Genomic DNA, 23581 nt, shown 5'->3' with positions numbered 1-23581 from the left:
TTGACCAGAACTCAGGGTCACATCTAATACACGTGATAGAATCTGAAAAAAATAATATTAAAGCACAAGTATGTTAGTACTAGTACTAGTCATATTTCTGTCTTTATGTAGCATCTTTTACAACCCACATCACAAACACATCATCAATTACAGAAAATGACTTGATGACTTTAAGACATGGTATACTATAAAGAGCTTTTACTCTATTTTGTGTTAATTATCATTTACTTTCTCTCTTAAGAGCTAAGCTTTAAAGCTTTTTTTAAGAAAAAAAAAAGTGAATGAATTTGCTTTGAGTCATTGTCAAAACTCCAGTGAACAGTCTTGTGTCCAGTATTGACAGAGGAAGTCTGATAGCAGCTGCTCACCACTGATAACTTTGGTTAGCTCTAAATACCAGCAGTTGTATTCCTGTGGTCAGTCTTTTACTTTAGTAGGCATACCTCCTGCATAACACATACTACATAGCCCCTATAGTGAAAGTCCTGTGCAGTCTGCTGGTTCGTGTATAGATGGTAACTGTAGATTTGACTCATCCTGTTTTCTCAAGTATGAAACAAATCTGCAATTGTATGAGGAGACAATCCAGACTAAAATTATTTTAAAGAGCAACAAATTCTTTGGAAAAAATGGTTTACAAAGCCTTTAGGATGTCATTTGATGTACTATAAATAGCAACAAAGTCCATGCAATTAGTTGTTGTTGGTGAATCAATCATTCACAGAACCTTTCCCTAAAAGTCGTCTGTTCGAAACCCACGTGAAACATTAGATTGATGTTTTCTTCTTATTTACAGTCGCAGCCTGGTTCGGGTTAGCACACTATTTGGTTAGGTTTATGGAACAAAACACATTGGTTAAGTTTAGACACCAAAACCACCTAGTTATGATTTGGCAAAAATCTTGGTTTGGGTTAAAAGAACAAGTCAATGAGTTTTGGTTTCACACGGGACACAAACAGTGGATTAATGGTAAAAAGCCCTGAAGGTAAACTTCTCCTGGTGAGGAAACAACAGGTTAATTTTTTTTTTTTTGCAACACTTGGTGACAACTGCATTTTTTGAATTTGAGAGGAGAGCTAGCAGAATGGGTGGGTGCACCTCACTTTGAATACACTTCTGTTGTATACATTGGGCCTTTGACCATGACATGACTCTACATAATTGCAAGAAGCTTATTTCAAACTTATAGAAATAATTTGTTTAAGAGGCGTGCTGTATTGATCTTTGATGAAATGTGGACTTTTAGTTTGCTTAAAACATTGCATAATCACTATATAAACCCTGCAGGAAACCTAAACTATGCTTTTGACATTACTATTCTACTAAAACTATTCATCTTTTTCTTATTATTGGCATGTGAACATGATAACTTTTAGATTTGTGTTTAATCTTACATTAAACATTACTACACCTGTAGTGTTGCTTATTTCTCCCTCTGCACATCTTAAACAGTCATAGCAGCAGACAGGCTTTCCTTTCTGCAGAACCTTGCGAGTTCCTGGGGGACATTTCTCACTGCAAACTGACACAGGCACCTGCATGGACAACAATGAAAAAAATGCATGCATTTGTTTGACAAGACATAGTCTGTGCATGGATCTATTTTTTTATTTTGATGTATCAGAGCAAAGCAAACATGTTTTAGTAAGAATATCCAATAGCATACCATTCTAACAATTAAAGTACAATTTCATTCACAATTACAGTAAATACATGGTAGCTTACCTGTTGTGAATTCTGTGCCCAAAATAATGACTTATTATGGAGATTCATATGTTTGTCTGCAGGTAAAGATGCATCATAAAGACCAACTGTGACAAAATCCACAATGCCATTTTCTGATGGCTGCCAGTTTATAATTTCATACTTTGCTGCTGGGTCTCCATTTTCATTAAAGTAAACCTCATCTCCTTCCTTTGTTTTGAAATTAACCTTTTTTATGTGCTGTAAAATCTAAGAAGAAAGTTATTCAAGTAGATTATTGTCTAACAACCACTTTGTAGGTGATTTGTCCCAACAGTGGGATAAATAGAGTGCATCAGTTTATTTTATTTAACTTTTTTTTTTTTTTACAATTTTCTTTGTTAAAGTGACATCATTTATATATTAACTATTAACTATTAACTTGTTTAAAGACTTTGGTGTTAAACTCACCTTAAATGGATCTAGCTGCACATTGTTATTACATGTTCTATTACAGCTGAGAATACTATGAAGTGCATGGGCCACAGCATAAACTCCTTTATAGATATTGTAAAATATAGGCATGAGCGACATATCAGTGAAGCTGTTTTGCACTTGAGTCACATCTTCATGTCCAGTACATTCTCTCTCATTCCCTGCTGATGACTGTTTGAACTTACAGCTAAATAATGCCTCCCAAAACTCTGTGAACAGTTCATTAGTAGATGTATTAAGTGGCTTCACATCCATCATGAACTCTCTCATGCCACTGACATGTGCTTTCGGGATGGACAGACCTATAGCACCATCCAGAATATGATGCTTATCCATGGCTGCAATTTGGGAATCAACAATCCAGCCCTCACTACCTACCCACTGGTACCCAGTCAAATTATTATGCGAAAATTGGTGAATTAGCACATCCATGTCCATATTGGCGAGGAAAGCGACAATCACCTTTGAAGTAGAAGCTTTAATAATGTCAATTATCTTTTGTATTTTGTCTGGTGGATCTGTTCTAAAGAATGGCACAGAGTATTCAAGACAGATGCCAAGCTGCTGGGCAACTTCTGTAAATGTGGCCATGCCATTATTGCCATAATCATCATTTGTTCTAATAGCTCCAACCCAAGTCCAACCAAAGTGCTTGACTAACTGGGCCAGGGCTCTGCTCTGGTAGTAGTCACTGGGTATTGTTCTGAGGAAGGATGGGTACTTGGTTTTATCACTGAGACAAGCACAAGTAGCAAAGTGGCTGATCTAAAAGAAAAAAAAAAAAGAAATAGTATATCAGATATAAAACATTTACACAGTGCACTGCAATTTGTCATTTCTTTTAAAAACTTTTTTTTTCATATTACTAGCTAGTTATTTTACCAAATTTACTTTTTTATTACTAAGTTTTACTAATCTTACCCACCAGTGGGATATGAAAGGGTCCGATAACAGTAGATATAGCCATGCAAGGAGAGGAAGAGGTCACTCCCAAAATAGCCTGCACTTGGACAGGTCTGGTACATGGTACCTCAGAAGGTGCAGATATATCTTCGTTACCATTAGCTAAGGCCAGTGTGACCCTTACACCTCTAGCAATGGAGGCACAGGCATCATAGATCTTATATCCCAGAGAGATGCCAGGCAGTAGGTCTGTGCTGTTATTAATCTCCTCGATGGCAAAGAGCATAACCTGGGCATACTGAAAACCTCTGAAATTCAAACTTGATGCAGACAGTTATAAATAGTTGAAAATGTAAACAATGTGTTCTTGACATAGAAACAATAGCATAGGAAATGAAAGCATTTGAAAATATTATATACTGATATTATTACTTAAATAGTATGTTTGATAATCTATTTTGAACCTTTACTTTATCTGTACCCAGTTTCTCTGAACCTATTTACCTGGTGCATTGCAGTGGCAATGGTTTGTGCATGTAGCTATCCTGTCTCTCTTTCCAGCTGCTGTGGAAAGTGAAGATTCCCCCCAACATAATGTCCCCATTGTTAGATAGTTGGGGGTTCTCAGGATCCCCTCTTCTCGTGCACACCAGCTCCTCAGCCTGAGATAAAGATGCCACTAATAACAGCTGTAAGAGTGCCCAACCCTTCTCCGGCCACCTCTTTGTGGACGTCATACTGCTTGAGAGAATTAAACGATTGGATGGCATCATATGATTTAATGTTGATCAAAAGTTGTCACTGGTATTTATACACTTTGGACCACCGTAAAGTAATAAATAATAAAACAATGATGTACCTCTATGGAACCACTAGGTGGTGCCATAGGTGGTATGTGCCTAAACAGAAAAAGAGTTAGGGCTTAGCCTAATATAAATATTTTAAGTGTATGTGCTATCGGATAGGAACATTTGATTGTCCTGTACAAAAACACATAATTTATAGGTGAAATTTAAACACTGGAAAATAATGCAGGGTGGAGTGCAACAAGCTGTATAAACGTTGCCTTATGTAGTCAATAGGGCCTTTGGTAAAGCTTTTTACCCATCGAGCAGACATTTATTTGTCATATTTGTGTCTATCGCATGCAAGCAATAGAAAAACATAAAAAATAACATTGTATACTTATTAGTTATACTTTATTAATCCCATGAACGGGGAAATTCTTTTTACACTCTATTTTTTTATTTTACATGCATTTTAACCCAGATACACACACATGCAGTACAAGGCATAGACATGCAATGTTGGAGAGATATGGTGGAGTGATGGGCAGCCCCCCTAAGGGGCGCCCAGCGAGCAGTTAGGGGGGATTGGTGCCTTGCTCAAGGGCACCTCGGCAGTGCCCAGGAGGTGAACTGGCACCTCTCCAGCTACCAGTCCACCTTCCATATTTGGTCCATGTGGGACTTGAACCAGCCACCCTCCTACTGAGCTACTGCCGCCCCTGCTGCTCCTGAATTTCATTCAATATTTACCTCAGTCATACTATGAACCATATATAGCATATGCACATAAACAAGCAAGCCTGTTATGCTCTGTCTGTTGTTTTGGTCACATCATGCTGTTTTAATCTGATTACATCCAAGATGGCTCTGGTAATTTTTGTATTTTTGTTTATTTGTTGTGTTTTCTGGTCTCCCTCTACGGTCACATACACCAGAGACCAACAGGGAACACTGAACATTGAACCAGAAGGTTTTTACAGGGTTACTAGTTGGAGGAGCACTGGGGATCACAGCAGCCCAGAGGAGCTACACTTAAAAACTAAAAAACTGCTTTTCAGCCAATGACTCTGCGTCAGTGTGGAGAAGCCTGTTTATGTTTAGTTGAATGTGTTTTACTGTAGATTTTAACAAACCCACATTCACACCTCTCCCTACCTCAGACATCAAAGAACCACTTACAACCACTGCCTTTTACCCTTTCCCACAGACCCCACACTGGCACTCAGGATCTGTAAAATAGTGTTTGTCAGCTTTTCCACAGACAGAAGACCAGGAAGGCACCAGGCCCAAGAACACTATGTCATTATGTCTGCTGTGGAAACATTCAGGTTTCTGGGATCCACAATCTCCCAGGGCCTAAAGTGAGAGTCCAACACAGACACCATCATCAAAAAGGCCCTGTACTTCCTGCACCAGCTCAGTAAGCTCAACCTGCCTAACAATCTGCTGATCTAATGTATGGATCTAAGGGACTCCACATATGAAGTTTGTTCATTGTGTGAATTGAATGGATTATTATTATTGTTGTTGTTGTTGTTGTTTTGAAATGTCACGGGTAACATGTCATGCCCCAGGTCATAGGTCACTTCCTGTTACAGTAACCCGAACCTCGGACCTTGTCAACAAAACCACAGGTGGCCCTTTGTTCTCTCTCGTTTCTACTCTCTCCTCCACTCTAAACAGACTAGAAGGGTCTGAAATCTGTGTTTTGGATTTTGAGGTGAACTATACATTTAAGCCAATCTGGAAAATGTTTAAATGGTTAGATATCTCAATTCTCCATCAGCAAAACCAAGAGGAGCATCTTCAACAATGGTGTAGATCACCTGTTCAAACCAGTCAGCTCTAGAGCTTGTTGCAAGGCTTTTTATATGTTCAGCAAACCAAGTGGGAGTGATAATTGTTGAAGTTAGGCCTGGTGACCCCACAGGAATCCTTTTTTTAAATTATTTTCTGTAAAATGTATATATTTTATTCCATCATATTGTCATTATGTGCATTAAATATTATGGTAAGTAAATGCCGCATATGTTCTGTTCTGTTCTATGGTCCTAATTATATGTATCTTATATACTGGTTGAAATTATTGCATATTACACTGTATTAATACAATAGAAGTCTTCAATAAAATTAAGATATATGTTGACTTGAAAGTCTGTTTATTATTGTACATTTTTAATGACACTAGAATGCCTCTGCCAACATATTTTAAATTTTCAAGAAGATTTTGCTGTCCCTTTCCCCATCATATTCTTTTTCGTGTTCTTCTCTGGTTTCAATAAGATAATGTAACATTTTGGGATAAAAATGCAAATGAGCAGTCCAAAACTTGAAGCCAGAATAGCAAATATCTCCACAGCCACGCTGAATTTCCCAGGAGAGCTGACATATGCTGGAATAAAAGTGATCCATACGGCACAGAATATCAGCATGCTGAAGGTGATAAATTTGGCTTCATTGAAATTATCAGGCAGTTTCCGAGCCAGAAAAGCAAGAAAAAAACACAACATGGCCAAAAGTCCTATGTACCCAAGTACAGACCAAAAGCCTATAGCTGAACCCAGAGCACACTCTAAGATGATTTTGTCCTTGAATTCCTTAAAATTCTTGATTGGAAAAGGAGGAGAAATTGTTAACCAGAGGATACATATGATAACTTGTATGAGAGTGAAACCCACAACACTGAGTTTCTGCTGTGCAGGCCCAAACCATTTCATCACATCACTACCTGGAAGTGTGGCCCTGAAGGCCATTAACACCACTATTGTTTTCCCCAGAACACAAGAGATACAGAGGACAAAGGTGATGCCAAATGCAGTGTGTCTCAGCATGCAGGACCACTCAGAGGGCCGACCAATGAAGGTCAGAGAACACAGGAAACACAGAGTCAAGGAGAAGAGCAGCAGGAAGCTCAGCTCAGAGTTGTTGGCTCTGACAATTGGAGTCTGTCTGTATCTGAAGAAAATGAATGCCACAACAGCAGTCATGCATGTTCCAAATAAAGAGGCTGCGGTGAGCAGTGCTCCCATAATCTCTTCATATGATAGAAACTCTGCCTCCTTTTTTACACAGGCATCTCTTCTCTCATTTGACCAGAACTCAGGGTCGCATCTCACACAGGTGACAGAATCTGGAAGATAATATTAAGGCAGGTGTTGGATCAGTATGTTTGTCTTTTTTGTCCTTATGTTGCAAACAATTTTTCTTGCTAAATGAGCCTTGTCCCCATGCAAAACTATGCCACTTCTTAGCATTGGCATGTAAAAGTGACTACTAGACGTTTGTTTTCTCTCACTTTAAATGTTACTACACCTGTAATGTTGCTTATTTCTCCCTCTGCACATCTTAAACAGTCATAGCAGCAGACAGGTTTTCCTTTCTGCAGAACCTTCCATGTGCCTGGAGGGCATTTCTCACTGCAAACTGACACAGGCACCTGCATGAAAAACAATGAGAAAAACTGAAAGAAGTTCACAAGGCATTGTCTTTGCATGATGATGTATGAATAATTGTCATACATTGAAACCAACATTATGGTGCAGTTATAACTAATAACTTTTATAACAATTATAACAATTCAAATTAACATTGAATTACAATTAGTGATCATAGCACACCTGTTGTGAGTTTTGAGCCCAAATTAAAGACTTGTTTTGCAGATTCATTTGTTTGTCTGCAGGTAAAGATGCATCATAAAGACCAACTGTGACAAAGTCCACAAGTCTATTTTCTGTTGGCTGCCAGTTTATAATTTCATACTTTGCTGCTGGGTCTCCATTTTCATTGAAGTAAACCTCATCTCCTTCCTTTGTTTTGAAATGAATCTGTTTTATTTGCTGTAAAATCTAAACACAGAGGCAACAATGTAGATGATGATCTAACAAATGTTTCCATAGTGTGTATTGTCCCAACATCATTAAAAACAGACTGCAACAATTAATTTTTAACACTTGAAACAATTTTCTTCATTAATATGACTGAATGTAAACAGTATAACTTAGAAATTTGGTGTTTGGTGTTCTTACCTTAAATGGATCTAGCTGCACACTATTGTCACATGTTTTATTACAGTTGAGCATATTGTGCAGTGCATGGGCCACAGCATACACTCCTTTATACACATTATAAAAGATAGGCATGAGTGACATATCAGTGAAGCTGTTTTGCACTTGAGTCACATCTTCATGTCCAGTACATTCTCTCTCATTTCCTGCCGATGCATCTGACTGCTTGAATTTACAGCTAAATAATGCCTCCCAAAACTCTGTAAACAGTTCTTGACTAGATGAATTAAGAGGCTTCACATCCATCATGAACTCTCTCATGCCACTGACATGTGCTTTGGGGATGGACAGGCCTATGGCACCATCCAAAATGTGATGTCTATCCATGGCTGCAGTTTGGGAATCAAAGATCCAGCCTTCACTGCCTACCCACTGGTACCCAGTCAAGTTATGGTTAGACAGCACATGTATTAGCACATCCATATCCATGTGGGAGAGAAAAGCAACAATCACCTTGGAGGTTGAGGCTTTGATAATGTCAACTATCTTTTGTATTTTGTCTGGTGGATCTGTTCTAAAGAAGGGCACAGAGTACTCAAGACAGATGCCAAGCTGCTGGGCGGTTTCTGTAAATGTGGCCATGCCATTATTGCCATAATCATCATTTGTTCTAATAGCTCCAACCCAAGTCCAACCAAAGTGTTTGACCAATTGGGCCAGGGCTCTGCTCTGGTAGTAGTCACTGGGTATTGTTCTGAGGAAGGATGGGTACTTGGTTTTATCACTGAGACAAGCACAAGTAGCATAGTGGCTGATCTAAAAGAAAAGAAAAAAGAAGAAAAGAAATTGTATCCCAGATAAAGATAGAAAACATTCACAAATTTAATCAAATCAAATTTTATTTTATTTGTATAGCCCAAAGTGACAAAGTACATTTGCCTCGGAGGGCTTTACAAACTGTACAGGGAGTGACAACCTCTGTCTTTAGACCCTTGGGTCGAGTGAGGAAAAACCTGCCCACAAAAAAACATTTTAACAGGGAAAAAAAGGTGGAAGAAACCTCAGGAAGAGCCACAGAGGAGGGATCCCTCTCCCAGGACGGACAGACGTCCAATGGATGTCACGTGTACAGAACAAATCAACACAAACATATTGTACAATTTGATCTTATTATCTTTTAGTATTACAGATCAATAACTATTTTTCATAAATTTAAAAGTATTTTTACCAATCTTACCCACCAGTGGGATATGAAATGGTCCAATCACAGTAGCTATTGCCATGCAAGGAGAAGAAGAGCTCTCTCCCATAATGGCCTGCACTTGGGCAGGTCTGGTACATGGTGCCTCGTTGGATGCAGATAAAATTTCATTACCATTAGTTAAGGCCAGTGCAACCCTCACACCTCTGGCAATTGAGCCACACGCATCATAGATCTTATAGCCTAGAGAGATGCCCGGCAGTAGGTTGGTGCTGTTATTAATTTCCTCGATGGCAAAGAGCATAGCCTGGGCAAACTGGAACCCTCTGAAATTCAAACTTGATATGGAAAGTTATGAAAAGGTGAAACTACAATCAAAGTATGTTAAAAAAAATAGAAACATTAACACAGTCAATTGATACTACTTATATTGATGGCATAAATGCATACAGCATTAAATATTTATCAGTTTAATTAACTTTTCTGTATTTATGTCTGTAGTCTCAGTTCCTCCTTGATATTTGAAATCTAAATAGATTCCTACAGCATAATTTACCTGGCACATTGCAGTGGTTGTGGTTTGTGCATGTAAGCATCCTGTCTGTCTTTCCACCTGCTGTGAAAAGAGAAGATTCCCCCTAACAAAATGTCCCCATTCTTCGATATCTGAGGGTTCTCAGAATCCCCTCTCCGCCTGCACACGAGCTCTTCAGCCTGAGAGAAAGATGCCACCAACAACAGCTGTAAGAGTGTCCAACCCTTGTCTGGCCACCTCTGTGTGGATGCCATACTGACATAGAGCATCACATGTTCTTGAGTGTAAAAAGGCTTGCACTGGTATTTATACATTTTAAAGCAGCATAAAATGTAATAATTCAACAGTGGTATTTTATCTCTGTGGACCTACAAATTGAGTGAGAGGAGGGAGGTGCCAAAACAGAAAAACGAGTTTTGAGCTGCCGTCCATTTCAAATACCTGAACTACATTTGGTATCAGACAAAGATGTTCACTTGTGCTTTAAGTTTTCTCTTTTCTATATTATTAATAATAAAACAATATTAAAAACATGTTTGACAGGTAACATGCAGTAGGTTTTTATATTTGTTTTGCCAGTGGCCCTGAGAGTACAATGCAACTGAGAACAAAAAACACACAAGAAAATTAAGAATACATATACACTGATTTGACAGGACATAGACAGCATTTAGAAAAGTCTTATTCATGAGTGAAATTGGAAATGTAACTAAATAACGTGACACACTTTTGGCAGTTTACCCACATTTTTATATGTGGCTTATGGCGATTGACTCCTTCTGCAGCCAGCCTCATGTGGCAGTTTAAGGAACTGCACCTTTTAGCAGTTCCGCATTGGCTTCATTTCTCAGCCATGGCGGTTGCCACTTATGTCTCAGCTGTGTATGAATGTATATTGCCTTTTTGAATCCCCTGGGAAGGACTGAGCCTTGGTACATGGGCGGATGCTCTACCAACTGAGCTAATTGACACCGCGTGAAATATTTTTTTTACGGCTCTGCATGACTCTAACCATGCAATAATAATGGCTCAAACAACTCCATTATGGCACTATGACGATATTCTGCAGTCACACACACTTTAACGTTAGTGGTACTCATCTACTTATCCCAAACCTTCAGCTGGAAGTGTTTTACTCACAAAGTACTACAATAAGTTTGAAATCAGGTATACAGAATAAAGAATTTTAAGCTATTGTCATTATTCTGTCCATGCAGCAATGGCTTTGGTCAAGACCTAATAATCACATATGGTTTGATAAAATAAACAAAGCTCTCATAAACATTTAGTCAGGAAGTCTATTATTTTCTGTGCCAGGCCTGTAGTCAGTTCCTCTTTCTATCCTGTCATCGACTCCTCTCATCCATGCACACATTAATTTCCTTGGTGTAATCTGGGCTGTCAATCGTGTTATCAGCTATTCCTTCAGATGATCAGACTATCCTGTAATAAAGCAACACAACCAAACTGTCAGCCTATCATCTTGCTGCTGTCTGTGCTGCTATGATTCACTCTCTGCCAGTGGGTTCATGCTCATGCCCCTCCACCTCCCTCCGAAAGTTGTAACACATGTTAAAAAATAAATTCTTTGACTTTATTGAAATGGATTAAATGTTGTAAAATCAATGAGGAATATGAATTTTATACATGTATATATTTACATGCATGTTTATGATTGTATATTGCAATGACAATGCAGTCTTTACTGCAAGTATTTAGTGAAATGAAGTGAGATGTCATAATTGTTTGCCTACCATTGTCTATTCAACATATAATTGTGTAAAAATTAAGATGACATTAGATTGCTCTTGCCACAATATTATTGATAGTGTTCATGATTTTGCTGCCCTTTGCCCATCATATTCTTTTTTGTGTTCCTCTCTGGTTTCAGTAAGATAATGTAACATTTTGGGATAAAAATACAAATGAGCAGTCCAAAACTTGAAGCCAGAATAGCAAATATCTCCACAGCAACACTGAACTTCCCAGGAGAGCTAACATATGCTGGAATAAAAGTGATCCATACTGCACAGAATATCAGCATGCTGAAGGTGATGAATTTAGCTTCATTAAAATTATCAGGTAATTTCCGAGCCAGAAAAGCAAGAATAAAACACAACATGGCCAGAAGTCCTATGTACCCAAGTACAGCCCAAAAGCCGACAGCTGAACCCAGAGCACACTCTAGGATGATTCTGTCCTTGAATGTAACAAAGTTCTTAAATGGAAATGGAGGAGAAATTGTTAACCAAAGGATACATATGATAACTTGTATAATAGTGAAACCCAGAACACTGAGTTTCTGCTGTGCAGGTCCAAACCATTTCATCACATCACTTCCTGGAAGTGTGGCCCTGAAGGCCATTAACACTACTATTGTTTTCCCCAGAACACAAGAGATACAGAGGACAAAGGTGATGCCGAATGCAGTGTGTCGCAGCATGCAGGACCACTCAGAGGGCCGACCAATGAAGGTCAGAGAACACAGGAAACACAGAGTCAATGAGAAGAGCAGCAGGAAGCTCAGCTCAGAGTTGTTGGCTCTGACAATTGGAGTCTGTCTGTATCTGAAGAAAATGAATGCCACAACAGCAGTCATGCATGTTCCAAATAAAGAGGCTGCAGTGAGCAGTGCTCCCATAATCTCTTCATATGATAGAAACTCTGCCTCCTTCTTTACACAGGCATCTCTTCTCTCATTTGACCAGAACTCAGGGTCGCATCTAATACACGTGATAGAATCTGAAAAAATATTATTAAGGCAGGTGTAAGACTTTGTGACTACATTTGTTTTGATATGTGTATATGTTCCATCCTTACTGTGCCAATTAAAGAGACACTACATTATTATTAAATAACAAAATGATTACCTTCTGATGATAAAGCACTTAAACAGCACTAAAAACATTACAGTTACACAGTGCTTAATGTAGTTGAACCAGGATTCAAACATTGTAGGACTGAGTAAAAAGAACAATTTCAAGTAAGATATTCTTTACAGATATTTTTTGATAGTATGATAATGATATTACCTTAAGAAAGTACTTCATTACTGACTATACAATAAAAAATGTCTGATCTTATTACTAAGTGGTTGTAAGAAATGATACACTGCTGGTGACAATGCATTCCACAATCTGCACCATTTTATCCCATTATGTTCATCGCATTTATATAAACAATGGAATTGAAATAATTTGAAATACTTAGATGTTCAATTAGAGTAGATCAATTTCTCACATTGAAGCTTCATAGCCTTCACATGCATGCATTTTCATAGCTTCACTGTATCAGTATTTGTTATTTTGATGTATTATTTTTTTCATGAAATTATGATGTTTTTTGGTTCATATAAAATACTTTCTTCACATTGACATAAAATTATGATGTACAGAATTTGGTTTGGTCTTGCGTTGATTATTATTATTACTGCACCTGTACTGTTGCTGATTTCTCCCTCTGCACATCTTAAACAGTCATAGCAGCAGACAGGTTTTCCTTTCTGCAGAACCTTGCGAGTTCCTGGAGGACATTTCTCACTGCAGACTGACACAGGCACCTGCATGGACAGCAATGAGAGAAATATATGCATTCACTTTAACAAGGCATTATCTACAAGTATCTGTCATTAATTTTCATACATCTAAACCAAACATTATGATACTGTAACAATAACTAATGATTTATTTTATCACAATTATAAAAATTCAAATGAACCTTCATGAACAGTTTCAGTGATCGCTTAGTAGTCTACCTGTTGTGAGTTCTGTGTCCACATTATAGATTTATTTTGCATCACCATTTGTTTGTCTGCAGGTAAAGATGCATCATAAAGACCAACTGTGACAAAGTCCACAATGCCATTTGCTGATGGCTGCCAGTTTACAATTTCATACTTTGCTGCTGGGTCTCCATTTTCATCAAAGTAAACATCATCTCCTTCCTTTGTTTTGAATTTAACCTTTTTTATGTGCTGTAAAATCTAAGAAGATATGCATGAATGTAGATTATTATCTGACGAACATTAACATCAACATCAACATTCACAAACATAAGTGTCTTAACTGACTGTTACAATTTAATTTAAATGTAAACACTTCATATGACTTCATATAAGTATAATTTAAGTCTTTGTTGTTCAACTCACCGTAAAAGGATCTAGCTGTACATTCATGTCACATGTTTTATTACAGCTGAGCATATTGTGAAGTGCATGGGCCACAGCATACACTCCTTTATACACATTATAAAAGATAGGCATGAGTGACATATCAGTGAAGCTGTTTTGCACTTGAGTCACATCTTCATGTCCAGTACATTCTCTCTCATTCCCTGCCGATGCATCTGACTTCTTGAATTTACAGCTAAATAATGCCTCCCAAAACTCTGTAAACAGTTCTTGACTAGTTGAATTGAGTGGCTTCACATCCAACATGAACTCTCTCATTCCACTAACATGTGCCTTGGGGATGGACAGACCTATAGCACCATTGAGCATATGATGTCTATCCCTGGCTACAGTTTTGGAATCAATGATCCACCCCTCACTACCTATCCACTGGTACCCAGTCAAGTTGTAGTGAGACATCTCTTGTATGGCTCCAACCCAAATCCAATTAAAGTACTTGACTAAATGAGCCAGGGCTGTACTCTGGTAGTAGTCACTGGGTATTGTTCTGAGGAAGGATGGGTACTTGGTTTTATCACTGAGACAAGCACAAGTACCAATATGACTGATCTAAAAGAAAAAAGAAAAGATATCCTGAGAGAAACGCATATAATATTAAACATTGACACAATAGACAACAATTTTAGATGCCCTATTAATATGACTAGCTGTAAGAATTCAAGCATATTTATTCTGCCGTCGCTATATGTCAGATACAGCTAGACAGATAGCTAACAATAATGAAGGGAACTCTGAAGTCTCTGAGGATTAAGGTTTTCTGTTTTTCTTCTTCCTCAGTTTTATTTCACAGTTCTTCCATTTATTCTTTTCTGTAAGACTGTAAACAAACAACAGAAATATAACATTACAAAATGTAACGTCTTTTGCGTCTTTTCCACAATAAACATAAAGTTGCACACATTTACATTCATAGAAATCACAGATAAATCAACTAATAAGTACTACTAGGCAGACTGTATATTACATCGGCAAAACAGAAACACATTTACCGAGTTTAACTCGTAAAAAAACGAAACGTAATGACCTGTATAACATAAGGTAAACAATTAGCTTGCAGAATAACCATAATGTAGTGGTGTAAACTTACAGACAAAGATTTAACCAGCTCTGTGTTGTAGCAGACTCGTGCGCGATTTCTCGTTGCTAGAGTTGGTCCCACTGGGAACCAAACTCAAAACGCCAAAGGGCGAAACAATATTAATGTTTATAATATATTTAAAATAAAATAAAGCAACTATTTTCAAATATGATTTAACGTTTAGGGATATTACCCACCAGCGGGATATAAAAAGATCCGATGACAGTAGATATGGCCATGCATGAAGAGGAAGCGCCCCCTCCTATAATGGCCTGCACTTGGGCAGGTCTGGTACATGGTGCCTCGGAGGGTGCAGATACCATTTCATTACTGTTTGCCAAGGCAAGAACAGCCCACACACCTCTGGGAATGGAGACACAGACATCATAGACCTTATATCCTAGAGAGATGCCAGGCAGTAGGTTTGTGCTGTTATTGATCTCCTCGATGGCGAAACGCATAGCCTGGGTATACTGAAACCCTCTGAAATTCAAACTTGATACCAGACAGTCATAAATATTTAGAATTGCAAAAAATTTGTCCATGAAATAAACAAATGCTATTGGTTCCTAAATTAAAATAGTTAATGCTATAAATACACACAACAATTATTCCTAATTTTAATACTCTGTTTCATAATCTTTGTTGTTCAGCTTTTGTATCCAAACTGACTTAATCCTAGATATTTTCAATCTAGTAGAATTTCAGGGTATTATTTACCCAGTGCATTCCAGTGGCGGTGGTTTCTGTATGTAGGTCTCTTGTCTGATTTTCCCCTTGCTGTGCAAAGATAAAATTCCCCCCAATATAATGTCCCCATCCTTGGATATCTGTGGGTTCTCAGGATGCCCTCTCAGCCTGCACACTGGCTCCTCAGCCTGAGTGAAAGATGCCACCAACAACAGCTGTAAGAGTGCCAAACCCTGCTCTGGCCACCTCTGTGTGGACGTCATACTGTCTAAGAGAACTAAACCAGTAGGTGACAGCATTCAATGTAAATTAAAGGATCGTATTTATATATTTTACATTAGTAGAAAAAAAAAAACCAATCACTTCAAAATTGCTGCTCGACTGCTCCAACAAGTGGGCGTTGCTTCAGCACAGCACATTCAGTGGACATGCCTCCACAGTCTTGGAGATGAGAAAACTACTACTTTTTACCCAATTTTGACTCCTGATTTCAAAAACTTGTCGATTTTTAATTATTCAAATTTGGCTGGGTGGTAATAACAATGTCTTCTTTGGTCTGACAAACTCAGAACACATATTTATATTGACTTTACACAGACGTTAATGTCTCAAATAGTGTACAACACCAACATAATATTTCCAACATAACTACATAAGCCTACATACTTTTTCATTTACATAGTTCTGGGATTATCTGAAATTACATTAACAGGGGAAGATGTCATTGTTGAACTCACCAAACCAAACAAGTTAAACCAAAGATGTCTTTGTCTTTGACAATGTGGATTCTATTCTTTGATTACTTTTTTTTACACTATAATAAATGTTGTGAAATCAGTATGGAGTCAGGTATTAGATGTGTGTATATTTTTGTTTTCATATACAATATATACACATACAGACATTTTGGTTTATATGATTGTATATTACATTGTACTAGATCAAAACAGCTCACTATCCGATAAAAGAGATGATATACAGTCGAATTGTACCATAGTAGTACAATATCAACCTTCCAATAAATGAGGATAGATGTCTACTCCACTACTCAATTTATTATTGTTTTTTATTCAAGACTATAATGGCACAATGATGCCTTTCCAATTACATTTTTTTAAGATACTGAAAGACTTTGGTACTCTTTTCCAATCATACTCTTTTTTGTTTTGTTCTCAGATTTCAGCAAGATTATATGACATCTTGGAATAAAATGACCAGCAGCAAATTTCTGTTGAGGAGGACCAAACCATTTCATCACATTACTACCTGGAAAGTTGTGGACCAACAAAAGTGGGCGAGGGGATGAAGGTGCCAGAGTTTTGAGACAATTTTGAATACCTTAACTATATTTGTTGTCAGACAACAATATCCACTTGTGTTGTACAGGTAAAGGTTTCGATTTTCCACGTTAATGTTTTAACATTTTGGAGGTGCAATTCATACTTAAATGTATAACTGCAATTTGCAAAATGAAACACAAATGTAAAACTGATGAAATTAGATTTATTTGGTCCACAACAGTAGGCCGCAGTCTTGTTAGAAATCAATTAATGTTTAATTTAATTTGTGATTTGTACTTCTGAAGTCACCCAGGAGGAAATGTGATCTATGTACTCTATAACTAAGTACTTTAAGCCCTGCTGCTGGTGACATTTTCATGCTTCTGCTAAATCTGACGTGGTTGATTATAATCATGCTCAATGTTTTCCTTCATCTCTCAGCAGATTATGTCATCTTGGTGTGTTTAATTTTGGTCTCTTTCTTCCCCATTTGCCTGCATTCTTGTTCCCCTTGTTTTGGAGTCCAAGCAGTCCATCATCGCGTGTCATTTGTTGTCGTAAACAATGATCTTTACTTTGTTCACTTGTCTCTTTTGACTGAAATGGAGCTCTCATGAACGTTTAGTCAGTTCCTCTTTCCATGCTGTCATTCACTCCTCTCAGCCATGCTCACATTCATTTACTTAGTGTAATCTGGGCTGTCAATCATGTTATAAGTTGTTCCATTAGCTGGTCACATGTATTCAACAACAAAGTGACACAACCAAATTATTAGCCTATCATCTTGCTGCTGTGGCTTATTAATGTGACTCTCTCTCTGCCTTCAGTAGGTTCATGCTGAAACTGAATTGTATTCTTTCATTACAAGTATATAAAATGTATTAAATGTTGTAAAACCAATAAGGAATATAAATATGTTTATGTGCATATATGTTTATGGTTATATATTACATTAATACTACAGTATACAATGGGGGTATTCACTTACATGAAGCGAGATGTCATACTTGTTTTCCTACCATGTCTATTTAACTATTAGGTAAAAATTAGGATGACACTAGATTGCTCTTGCCACCATATTATTGATATTTTCAGGATGATTTTACTGCCCCTTTACCCATCATATTCTTTTTTGTATTCTTCTCTGGTTTCAATAAGATAATGTAACATTTTGGAATAAAAATACAAATGAGCAGTCCAAAACTTGAAGCCAGAATAGCAAATATCTCCACTGCAACACTGAACTTCCCAGGTGAGCTGACATATGCTGGAATAAAAGTTATCCATACTGCACAGAATATCAGCATGCTGAAGGTGATAAATTTAGCTTCATTGAAATTATCAGGTAGTTTCCGAGCCAGAAAAGCAAGAATAAAACACAACATGGCCAAAAGTCCTATGTACCCAAGTACAGCCCAAAAGCCTACAGCTGAACCCAGAGCACACTCTAAGATTATTTTGTCCTTGAATGTATGAAAGTTCTTAAATGGAAATGGAGGAGAAATTGTTAACCAAAGGATACATATGACAACTTGTATAATAGTGAAACCCACAACACTGAGTTTCTGCTGTGCAGGCCCAAACCATTTCATCACATCACTACCTGGAAGTGTGGCTCTGAAGGCCATTAACACTACTATTGTTTTCCCCAGAACACAAGAGATACAGAGGACAAATATGATTCCGAATGCAGTGTGTCGCAGCATGCAGGACCACTCAGAGGGCCGACCAATGAAGGTCAGAGAACACAGGAAACACAGAGTCAAGGAGAAGAGCAGCAGGAAGCTCAGCTCAGAGTTGTTGGCTCTGACAATTGGAGTCTGTCTGTATCTGAAGAAAATGAATGCCACAACAGCAGTCATGCATGTTCCAAATAAAGAGGCTGCAGTGAGCAGTGCTCCCATAATCTCTTCATATGATAGAAACTCTGCCTCCTTTTTTACACAGGCATCTCTTCTCTCATTTGACCAGAACTCAGGATGACATGTAATACAGGTGATAGAATCTGAAAAAAAGTAATATTAATGTGTTAGACTTGGTGACTACATTTGTCTTGTTATGTGCATATGTTCCATCCTTTCTGTGGCTATTAAACAGACACTACATTATTACCAGAAAATGAACAAATAACCTTTTAATGATTAACAATTTATACAGCACTTCTAAAAACAAAGTGCTTTACATGATTGAACCAGGATTCAAAAGTTGTAGGACTGAGTACAACAAAATCACTGATTCTCACAGAAGTAGAGATATCCCCAACTACGACTGTTTGATTAATAAGGTTTGTATCAATACCAACACAAGACAACAATCTACAGAATCATCTGTCAGTAAAAGTTTCTTTGCAGTTTTATTGCGATGCAGTTTGAGTGCAATCTAGCATGTCCTATAAAACCTATTTTAACTAAATCATTATTTAAAGATACTTTTTGATAGTATCATTACAATATTAATTTAAGAAAGTACTTCAGTAGTGAGTGTATGATTTAAATTGTCTGACCTTATTACACCTTATTCAATGGTTGTAACAAATAACACACTGTTGCTGACAAAGCATTCCACAGTCTCATACCATTCTTATTACCATTTACAATTTTATAAACAATGAAAGTGTACCGTTTATGTATATTTCACATAGACTTCTAACACTGAAACTTGATCATCATGATATGCATTTCAAAGACTGTGGATACATTTATGTAGCTGATTTTAATATAGTTGGATTTTGTATCTTGATGTAATAATAACATTTTTGTGTTTACTTAAAACACTATCTTCAAATGCTGTTGTTAAATATCACTACACCTGTAATGTTGCTTATTTCTCCCTCTGCACATCTTAAACAGTCATAGCAGCAGACAGGTTTTCCTTTCAGCAGAACCTTGCGAGTTCCTGGGGGACATTTCTCACTGCAAACTGACACAGGCACCTGCATAGACAGCAATGAGAGAGATGTATGCATTCACTTTAACAAGGCATTATCTACAAGTATCTGTCATAAATTTTCATACATCTAAACCAAACATTATGATACTGTAACAATAACTAATGCATAGACAGCAATGAGAGAGATGTATGCAATCACTTCAGCAGGACGTTATCTGCAATTATCTATAAATAAATATATATTTTTTCTTACATCTAAACCAAATATTACAAGAGAGTAACAATAACTAATGCCTTATATAATTATACCGATTTAAACAAACGTTCATGAGCAATTTGACATAGTAGTCTACCTGTTGTGAGTTCTGTGCCCACATTACAGATACATTCTGCATGACCATTTGTTTGTCAGCAGGTAAAGATGCATCATAAAGACCAACTGTGACAAAGTCCACGATGCCATTTTCTGATGGCTGCCAGTTTATAATTTCATACTTTGCTGCTGGGTCTCCATTTTCATCAAAGTAAACTTCATCTCCTTCCTTTGTTTTGAAATGAACCTTTCTTATGTGCTGTAAAATCTAAGAAGAAATATATTCATGTAAAATTATCTGACAAACATTGTCAACAGCATAATAGCAGTTTATAACATAAAAATAGCAGTTTATTTTTTCTGAATTCAATTCATGATTTTCTTTGTAGCTAACTAGAAAACTATAACTTAGGTATTTGGTGTTTAACTCACCGTAAAAGGATCTAGCTGCGCATTTTTGTCACATGTTTTGTTACAGCTGAGCATATTATGAAGTGCATGGGCCACAGCATACACTCCTTTATACATATTGTAAAAGATAGGCATGAGTGACATATCAGTGAAGCTGTTTTGCACTTGATTCACATCTTCATGTCCAGTACATTCTCTCTCATTCCCTGCTGATGCATTTGACTGCTTGAACTTACAGCTAAATAATGCCTCCCAAAACTCTGTAAACAGTTCTTGACTAGATGAATTGAGTGGCTTCACATCCAACATGAACTCTCTCATGCCACTGACATGTGCTTTGGGGATTGAGAGGCCTATAGCACCATCCAGAATGTGATGTCTATCCATGGCTACAGTTTTGGAATCAATTATCCAGGCCTCACTTCCTATCCACTGGTACCCAGTCAAGTTGTAGTGAGACATCTCTTGTATGATCAAATATAACTCTGTGGGGGCGAGGAAAGCGACAATCACTTTTGAAGTGGAAGCTCTGACAATGTCAACGATCTTTTGTATTTTCTCTGGTGGATCTGTCCTAAAGAGAGCCACAGAGTACTCTAGACAGATGCCAAGCTGATGGGCAACTTCTGTAAATATGGCCATGCCATAATCACCATAATTATTATCCATTCTAATAGCTCCAACCCAAGTCCAGTTAAAGTACTTGACTAACTCAGCCAGGGCTCTGCTCTGGTAGTAGTCACTGGGTATTGTTCTGAGGAAGGACGGGTACTTGGTTTTATCACTGAGACAAGCACAAGTAGCAAAGTGGGCAATCTAAAAGAAAAAAAAGATTTCCCAAGATTCACATATGAACATATTAAACATTTACACAGTGCAGCACAATTCTTTAGAACCCCTGTTCCTATGACCAACTGGAAGGTTTAAAAAATAATCATGTTTCACAAATATAATTACATTTTACCCACCAGTGGGATATAAAAGGGTCCAATGACAGTAGATACAGCCATGCAAGGAGAGGAAAAGGTCCCCCCAATAATGGCCAGCACTTGGGCAGGTCTGGTACATGGTTCCTCAGAGGGTGCAGATACGTCTTCATTACCATTAGCCAAGGCCAGTGCAACCTTCACACCTCTGGCAATGAAGACACAGTCATCATACATCTTATAGCCCAGAGAGATGCCAGGCAGTAGGTCTGTGCTGTTATTAATTTCCTCTATGGCGAAAAGCATAGCCTGGGCAAACTGGAATCCTCTGAAATTCAAACTTAATTTGAACAGGTATAAATAATTGAAATTGCAATTGGAACTTTGTACTCAAAATATAAACAATAAGTAAAATAGCAGGTTTTGGTGGCATATATGTACACACAACATGGAATATTTCTCATTTTCCTGCTAAGTTTGAAATTCAAACTTGATCAAGACAATAACATAGGGCTGTTGTTTAGCTCAGTTGGTAGAGCAACCACCCCATGTAACAAGAGATATAATAGTATATATATATATATATATAATATATATATCTATAATTATCATATAATCATATATAGAGATAATAATGCACTAAGGATGACATAAGATGCACCTTCATTGCTTTTCTCCCGTCCTCTATTTTTGGCGCACCTCTTTTTGTGTCTGTACACACTTCCTCAATATTTACCTGTAGCATTGCAGTGGCTGTGGCTTGTGCATGTAGGAATCCTGTTTGTTTTTCCATTTGTTGTGAAAAGAGAAGATTCCTCCCAACATAATGTCACCATCCTTAGATAGTGGGGGATTCTCAGGGTCTCCTCTCCGCCTGCACACTGGCTCCTCAGCCTGAGAGAAAGACGCTACCAACAACAGCTGTAAGAGTGCCCAACCCTGCTCTGGCCACCTCTGTGTGGACGTCATACTGTCTAAGAGAGGTAAACCACTGGGTGGCGTCACATGAACTTCAATGTAAATCAGAAGCCTGCACTGATATTTATATACTTTGGAGCAGAATAAACTATAATAATTGAACTGTAATGTTTTAACTGTTGATATCAGCTGGGTTGGGATGAGGGAGATGCACAAACATGAAAAGAGTTTTGGGACTTTGCCTATTTTAAACATCTATAATATGAACATTCATTTGTCCTGTCCAAAAGGTTTCCGTTTTTTACATTGTGAGTTGAACATTATGGTGACACAGTTTATGCGTGAATCTAAGATAATGCAAAACAAAGTTGAAAAAATTATACTCTGCCATGCCATAGGGGCATTTTCTTTGTAAAGAGTGGAATATTGCTTTTATGGTTGCTCTGGAATCTCAAGTTTTAAATGATTCCCAACGGATTATTACAAGCCATGTTTTTGGGGGTAAAAAACAAAAACATGGCATGTGTAAAGTCGTTGAAATCCATGCCTAACAATAAGCCCAAGATTTCTTGATTTAATATAATTGCAGTCCTAAATATTACTAAGACTGGACTGTTACAATTTCTTTTAAATTTAAACACTTCATATGACTTAATATAAGTATAATTTAAGTCTTTGTTGTTGAACTCAATGTAAAAGGATCTAGCTGTACATTCATGTCACATGTTTTATTACAGCTGAGCATATTGTGAAGTGCATGGGCCACAGCATACACTCCTTTATACACATTATAAAAGATAGGCATGAGTGACATATTAGTGAAGCTGTTTTGCACTTAAGTCACATCTTCATGTCCAGTACATTCTCTCTCATTCCCTGCAGATGCATCTGACTTCTTGAATTTACAGCTAAATAATGCCTCCCAAAACTCTGTAAACAGTTCTTGACTAGTTGAATTGAGTGGCTTCACATCCAGCATGAACTCTCTCCTTCCACTAACATGTGCCTTGGGGATGGACAGACCTATAGCACCATCGAGCATATGATGTCTATCCCTGGCTACAGTTTTGGAATCAATGATCCACCCCTCACTACCTATCCACTGGTACCCAGTCAAGTTGTAGTGAGACATCTCTTGTATGATCAGAGATAACTCTGTTGGGGAGAGGAAAGCAACAATCACCTTTGAAGTGGAAGCTCTGAGCGGATTATATCAAGAGTCTTTTGTATTTTCTCTGGGATATGTCCTAAGAGGACCAGAGTACTCTAGACAAGAT

General features: G+C 37.6%; 4 protein-coding genes across 5 annotated transcripts in view; all 4 read right to left on the bottom strand.

Annotated features, from left to right (window-relative positions):
• The window catches only part of LOC113746058 (extracellular calcium-sensing receptor-like), a 7439-nt gene extending 4071 nt beyond the window's left edge, over window positions 1-3368 (bottom strand). The window contains exons 1-5 of the mRNA XM_027280325.1: window positions 3105-3368; window positions 2156-2944; window positions 1727-1954; window positions 1413-1536; window positions 6-42 (exon numbers count right to left, since the gene is read on the bottom strand). Of these exons, the coding sequence (XP_027136126.1) occupies window positions 6-42; window positions 1413-1536; window positions 1727-1954; window positions 2156-2944; window positions 3105-3368 (1442 nt within the window). The remainder of the gene's footprint in view (window positions 1-5; window positions 43-1412; window positions 1537-1726; window positions 1955-2155; window positions 2945-3104) is intronic.
• Window positions 3369-6086: 2718 nt separating this feature from the next.
• On the bottom strand, window positions 6087-9678 carry LOC109141036 (extracellular calcium-sensing receptor-like). The gene is made up of 6 exons (XM_027280324.1): window positions 9632-9678; window positions 9116-9413; window positions 7896-8690; window positions 7488-7715; window positions 7183-7306; window positions 6087-7000 (listed from the first exon to the last, which is right to left on the bottom strand). Exons 1-6 carry the CDS (start codon window positions 9661-9663, stop codon window positions 6087-6089), a joined length of 2391 nt encoding a protein of 796 aa, XP_027136125.1. The 5' UTR covers window positions 9664-9678.
• Window positions 9679-11429: 1751 nt separating this feature from the next.
• On the bottom strand, window positions 11430-16288 carry LOC104935864 (extracellular calcium-sensing receptor-like). The gene is made up of 6 exons (XM_027280323.1): window positions 15598-16288; window positions 15075-15372; window positions 13758-14348; window positions 13365-13592; window positions 13046-13169; window positions 11430-12352 (listed from the first exon to the last, which is right to left on the bottom strand). Exons 1-6 carry the CDS (start codon window positions 15828-15830, stop codon window positions 11430-11432), a joined length of 2397 nt encoding a protein of 798 aa, XP_027136124.1. The 5' UTR covers window positions 15831-16288.
• A 227-nt stretch (window positions 16289-16515) lies between these two features.
• LOC113746176 (extracellular calcium-sensing receptor-like) lies at window positions 16516-22487 on the bottom strand. Of its 2 annotated transcripts, XM_027280922.1 has the most exons (4): window positions 22123-22487; window positions 21429-21594; window positions 19656-19779; window positions 16516-18852 (listed from the first exon to the last, which is right to left on the bottom strand). In XM_027280922.1, the coding sequence occupies exons 1-4, from the start codon at window positions 22353-22355 to the stop codon at window positions 17939-17941; spliced, it is 1437 nt and encodes a 478-aa protein (XP_027136723.1). In that variant the 5' UTR covers window positions 22356-22487; the 3' UTR covers window positions 16516-17938. The 2 variants fall into 2 exon arrangements, with proteins under 2 accessions (XP_027136723.1, XP_027136724.1); XM_027280923.1 differs by lacking the exon at window positions 16516-18852 and having other exon boundaries at window positions 19350-19779.
• Window positions 22488-23581: the final 1094 nt, after the last annotated feature.

The sequence above is a fragment of the Larimichthys crocea genome, chromosome VII, assembly GCF_000972845.2.
Source record: "Larimichthys crocea isolate SSNF chromosome VII, L_crocea_2.0, whole genome shotgun sequence".
Lineage (NCBI taxonomy): Eukaryota > Metazoa > Chordata > Actinopteri > Sciaenidae > Larimichthys > Larimichthys crocea.
This window is presented reverse-complemented; position numbering and strand designations above follow the sequence as displayed.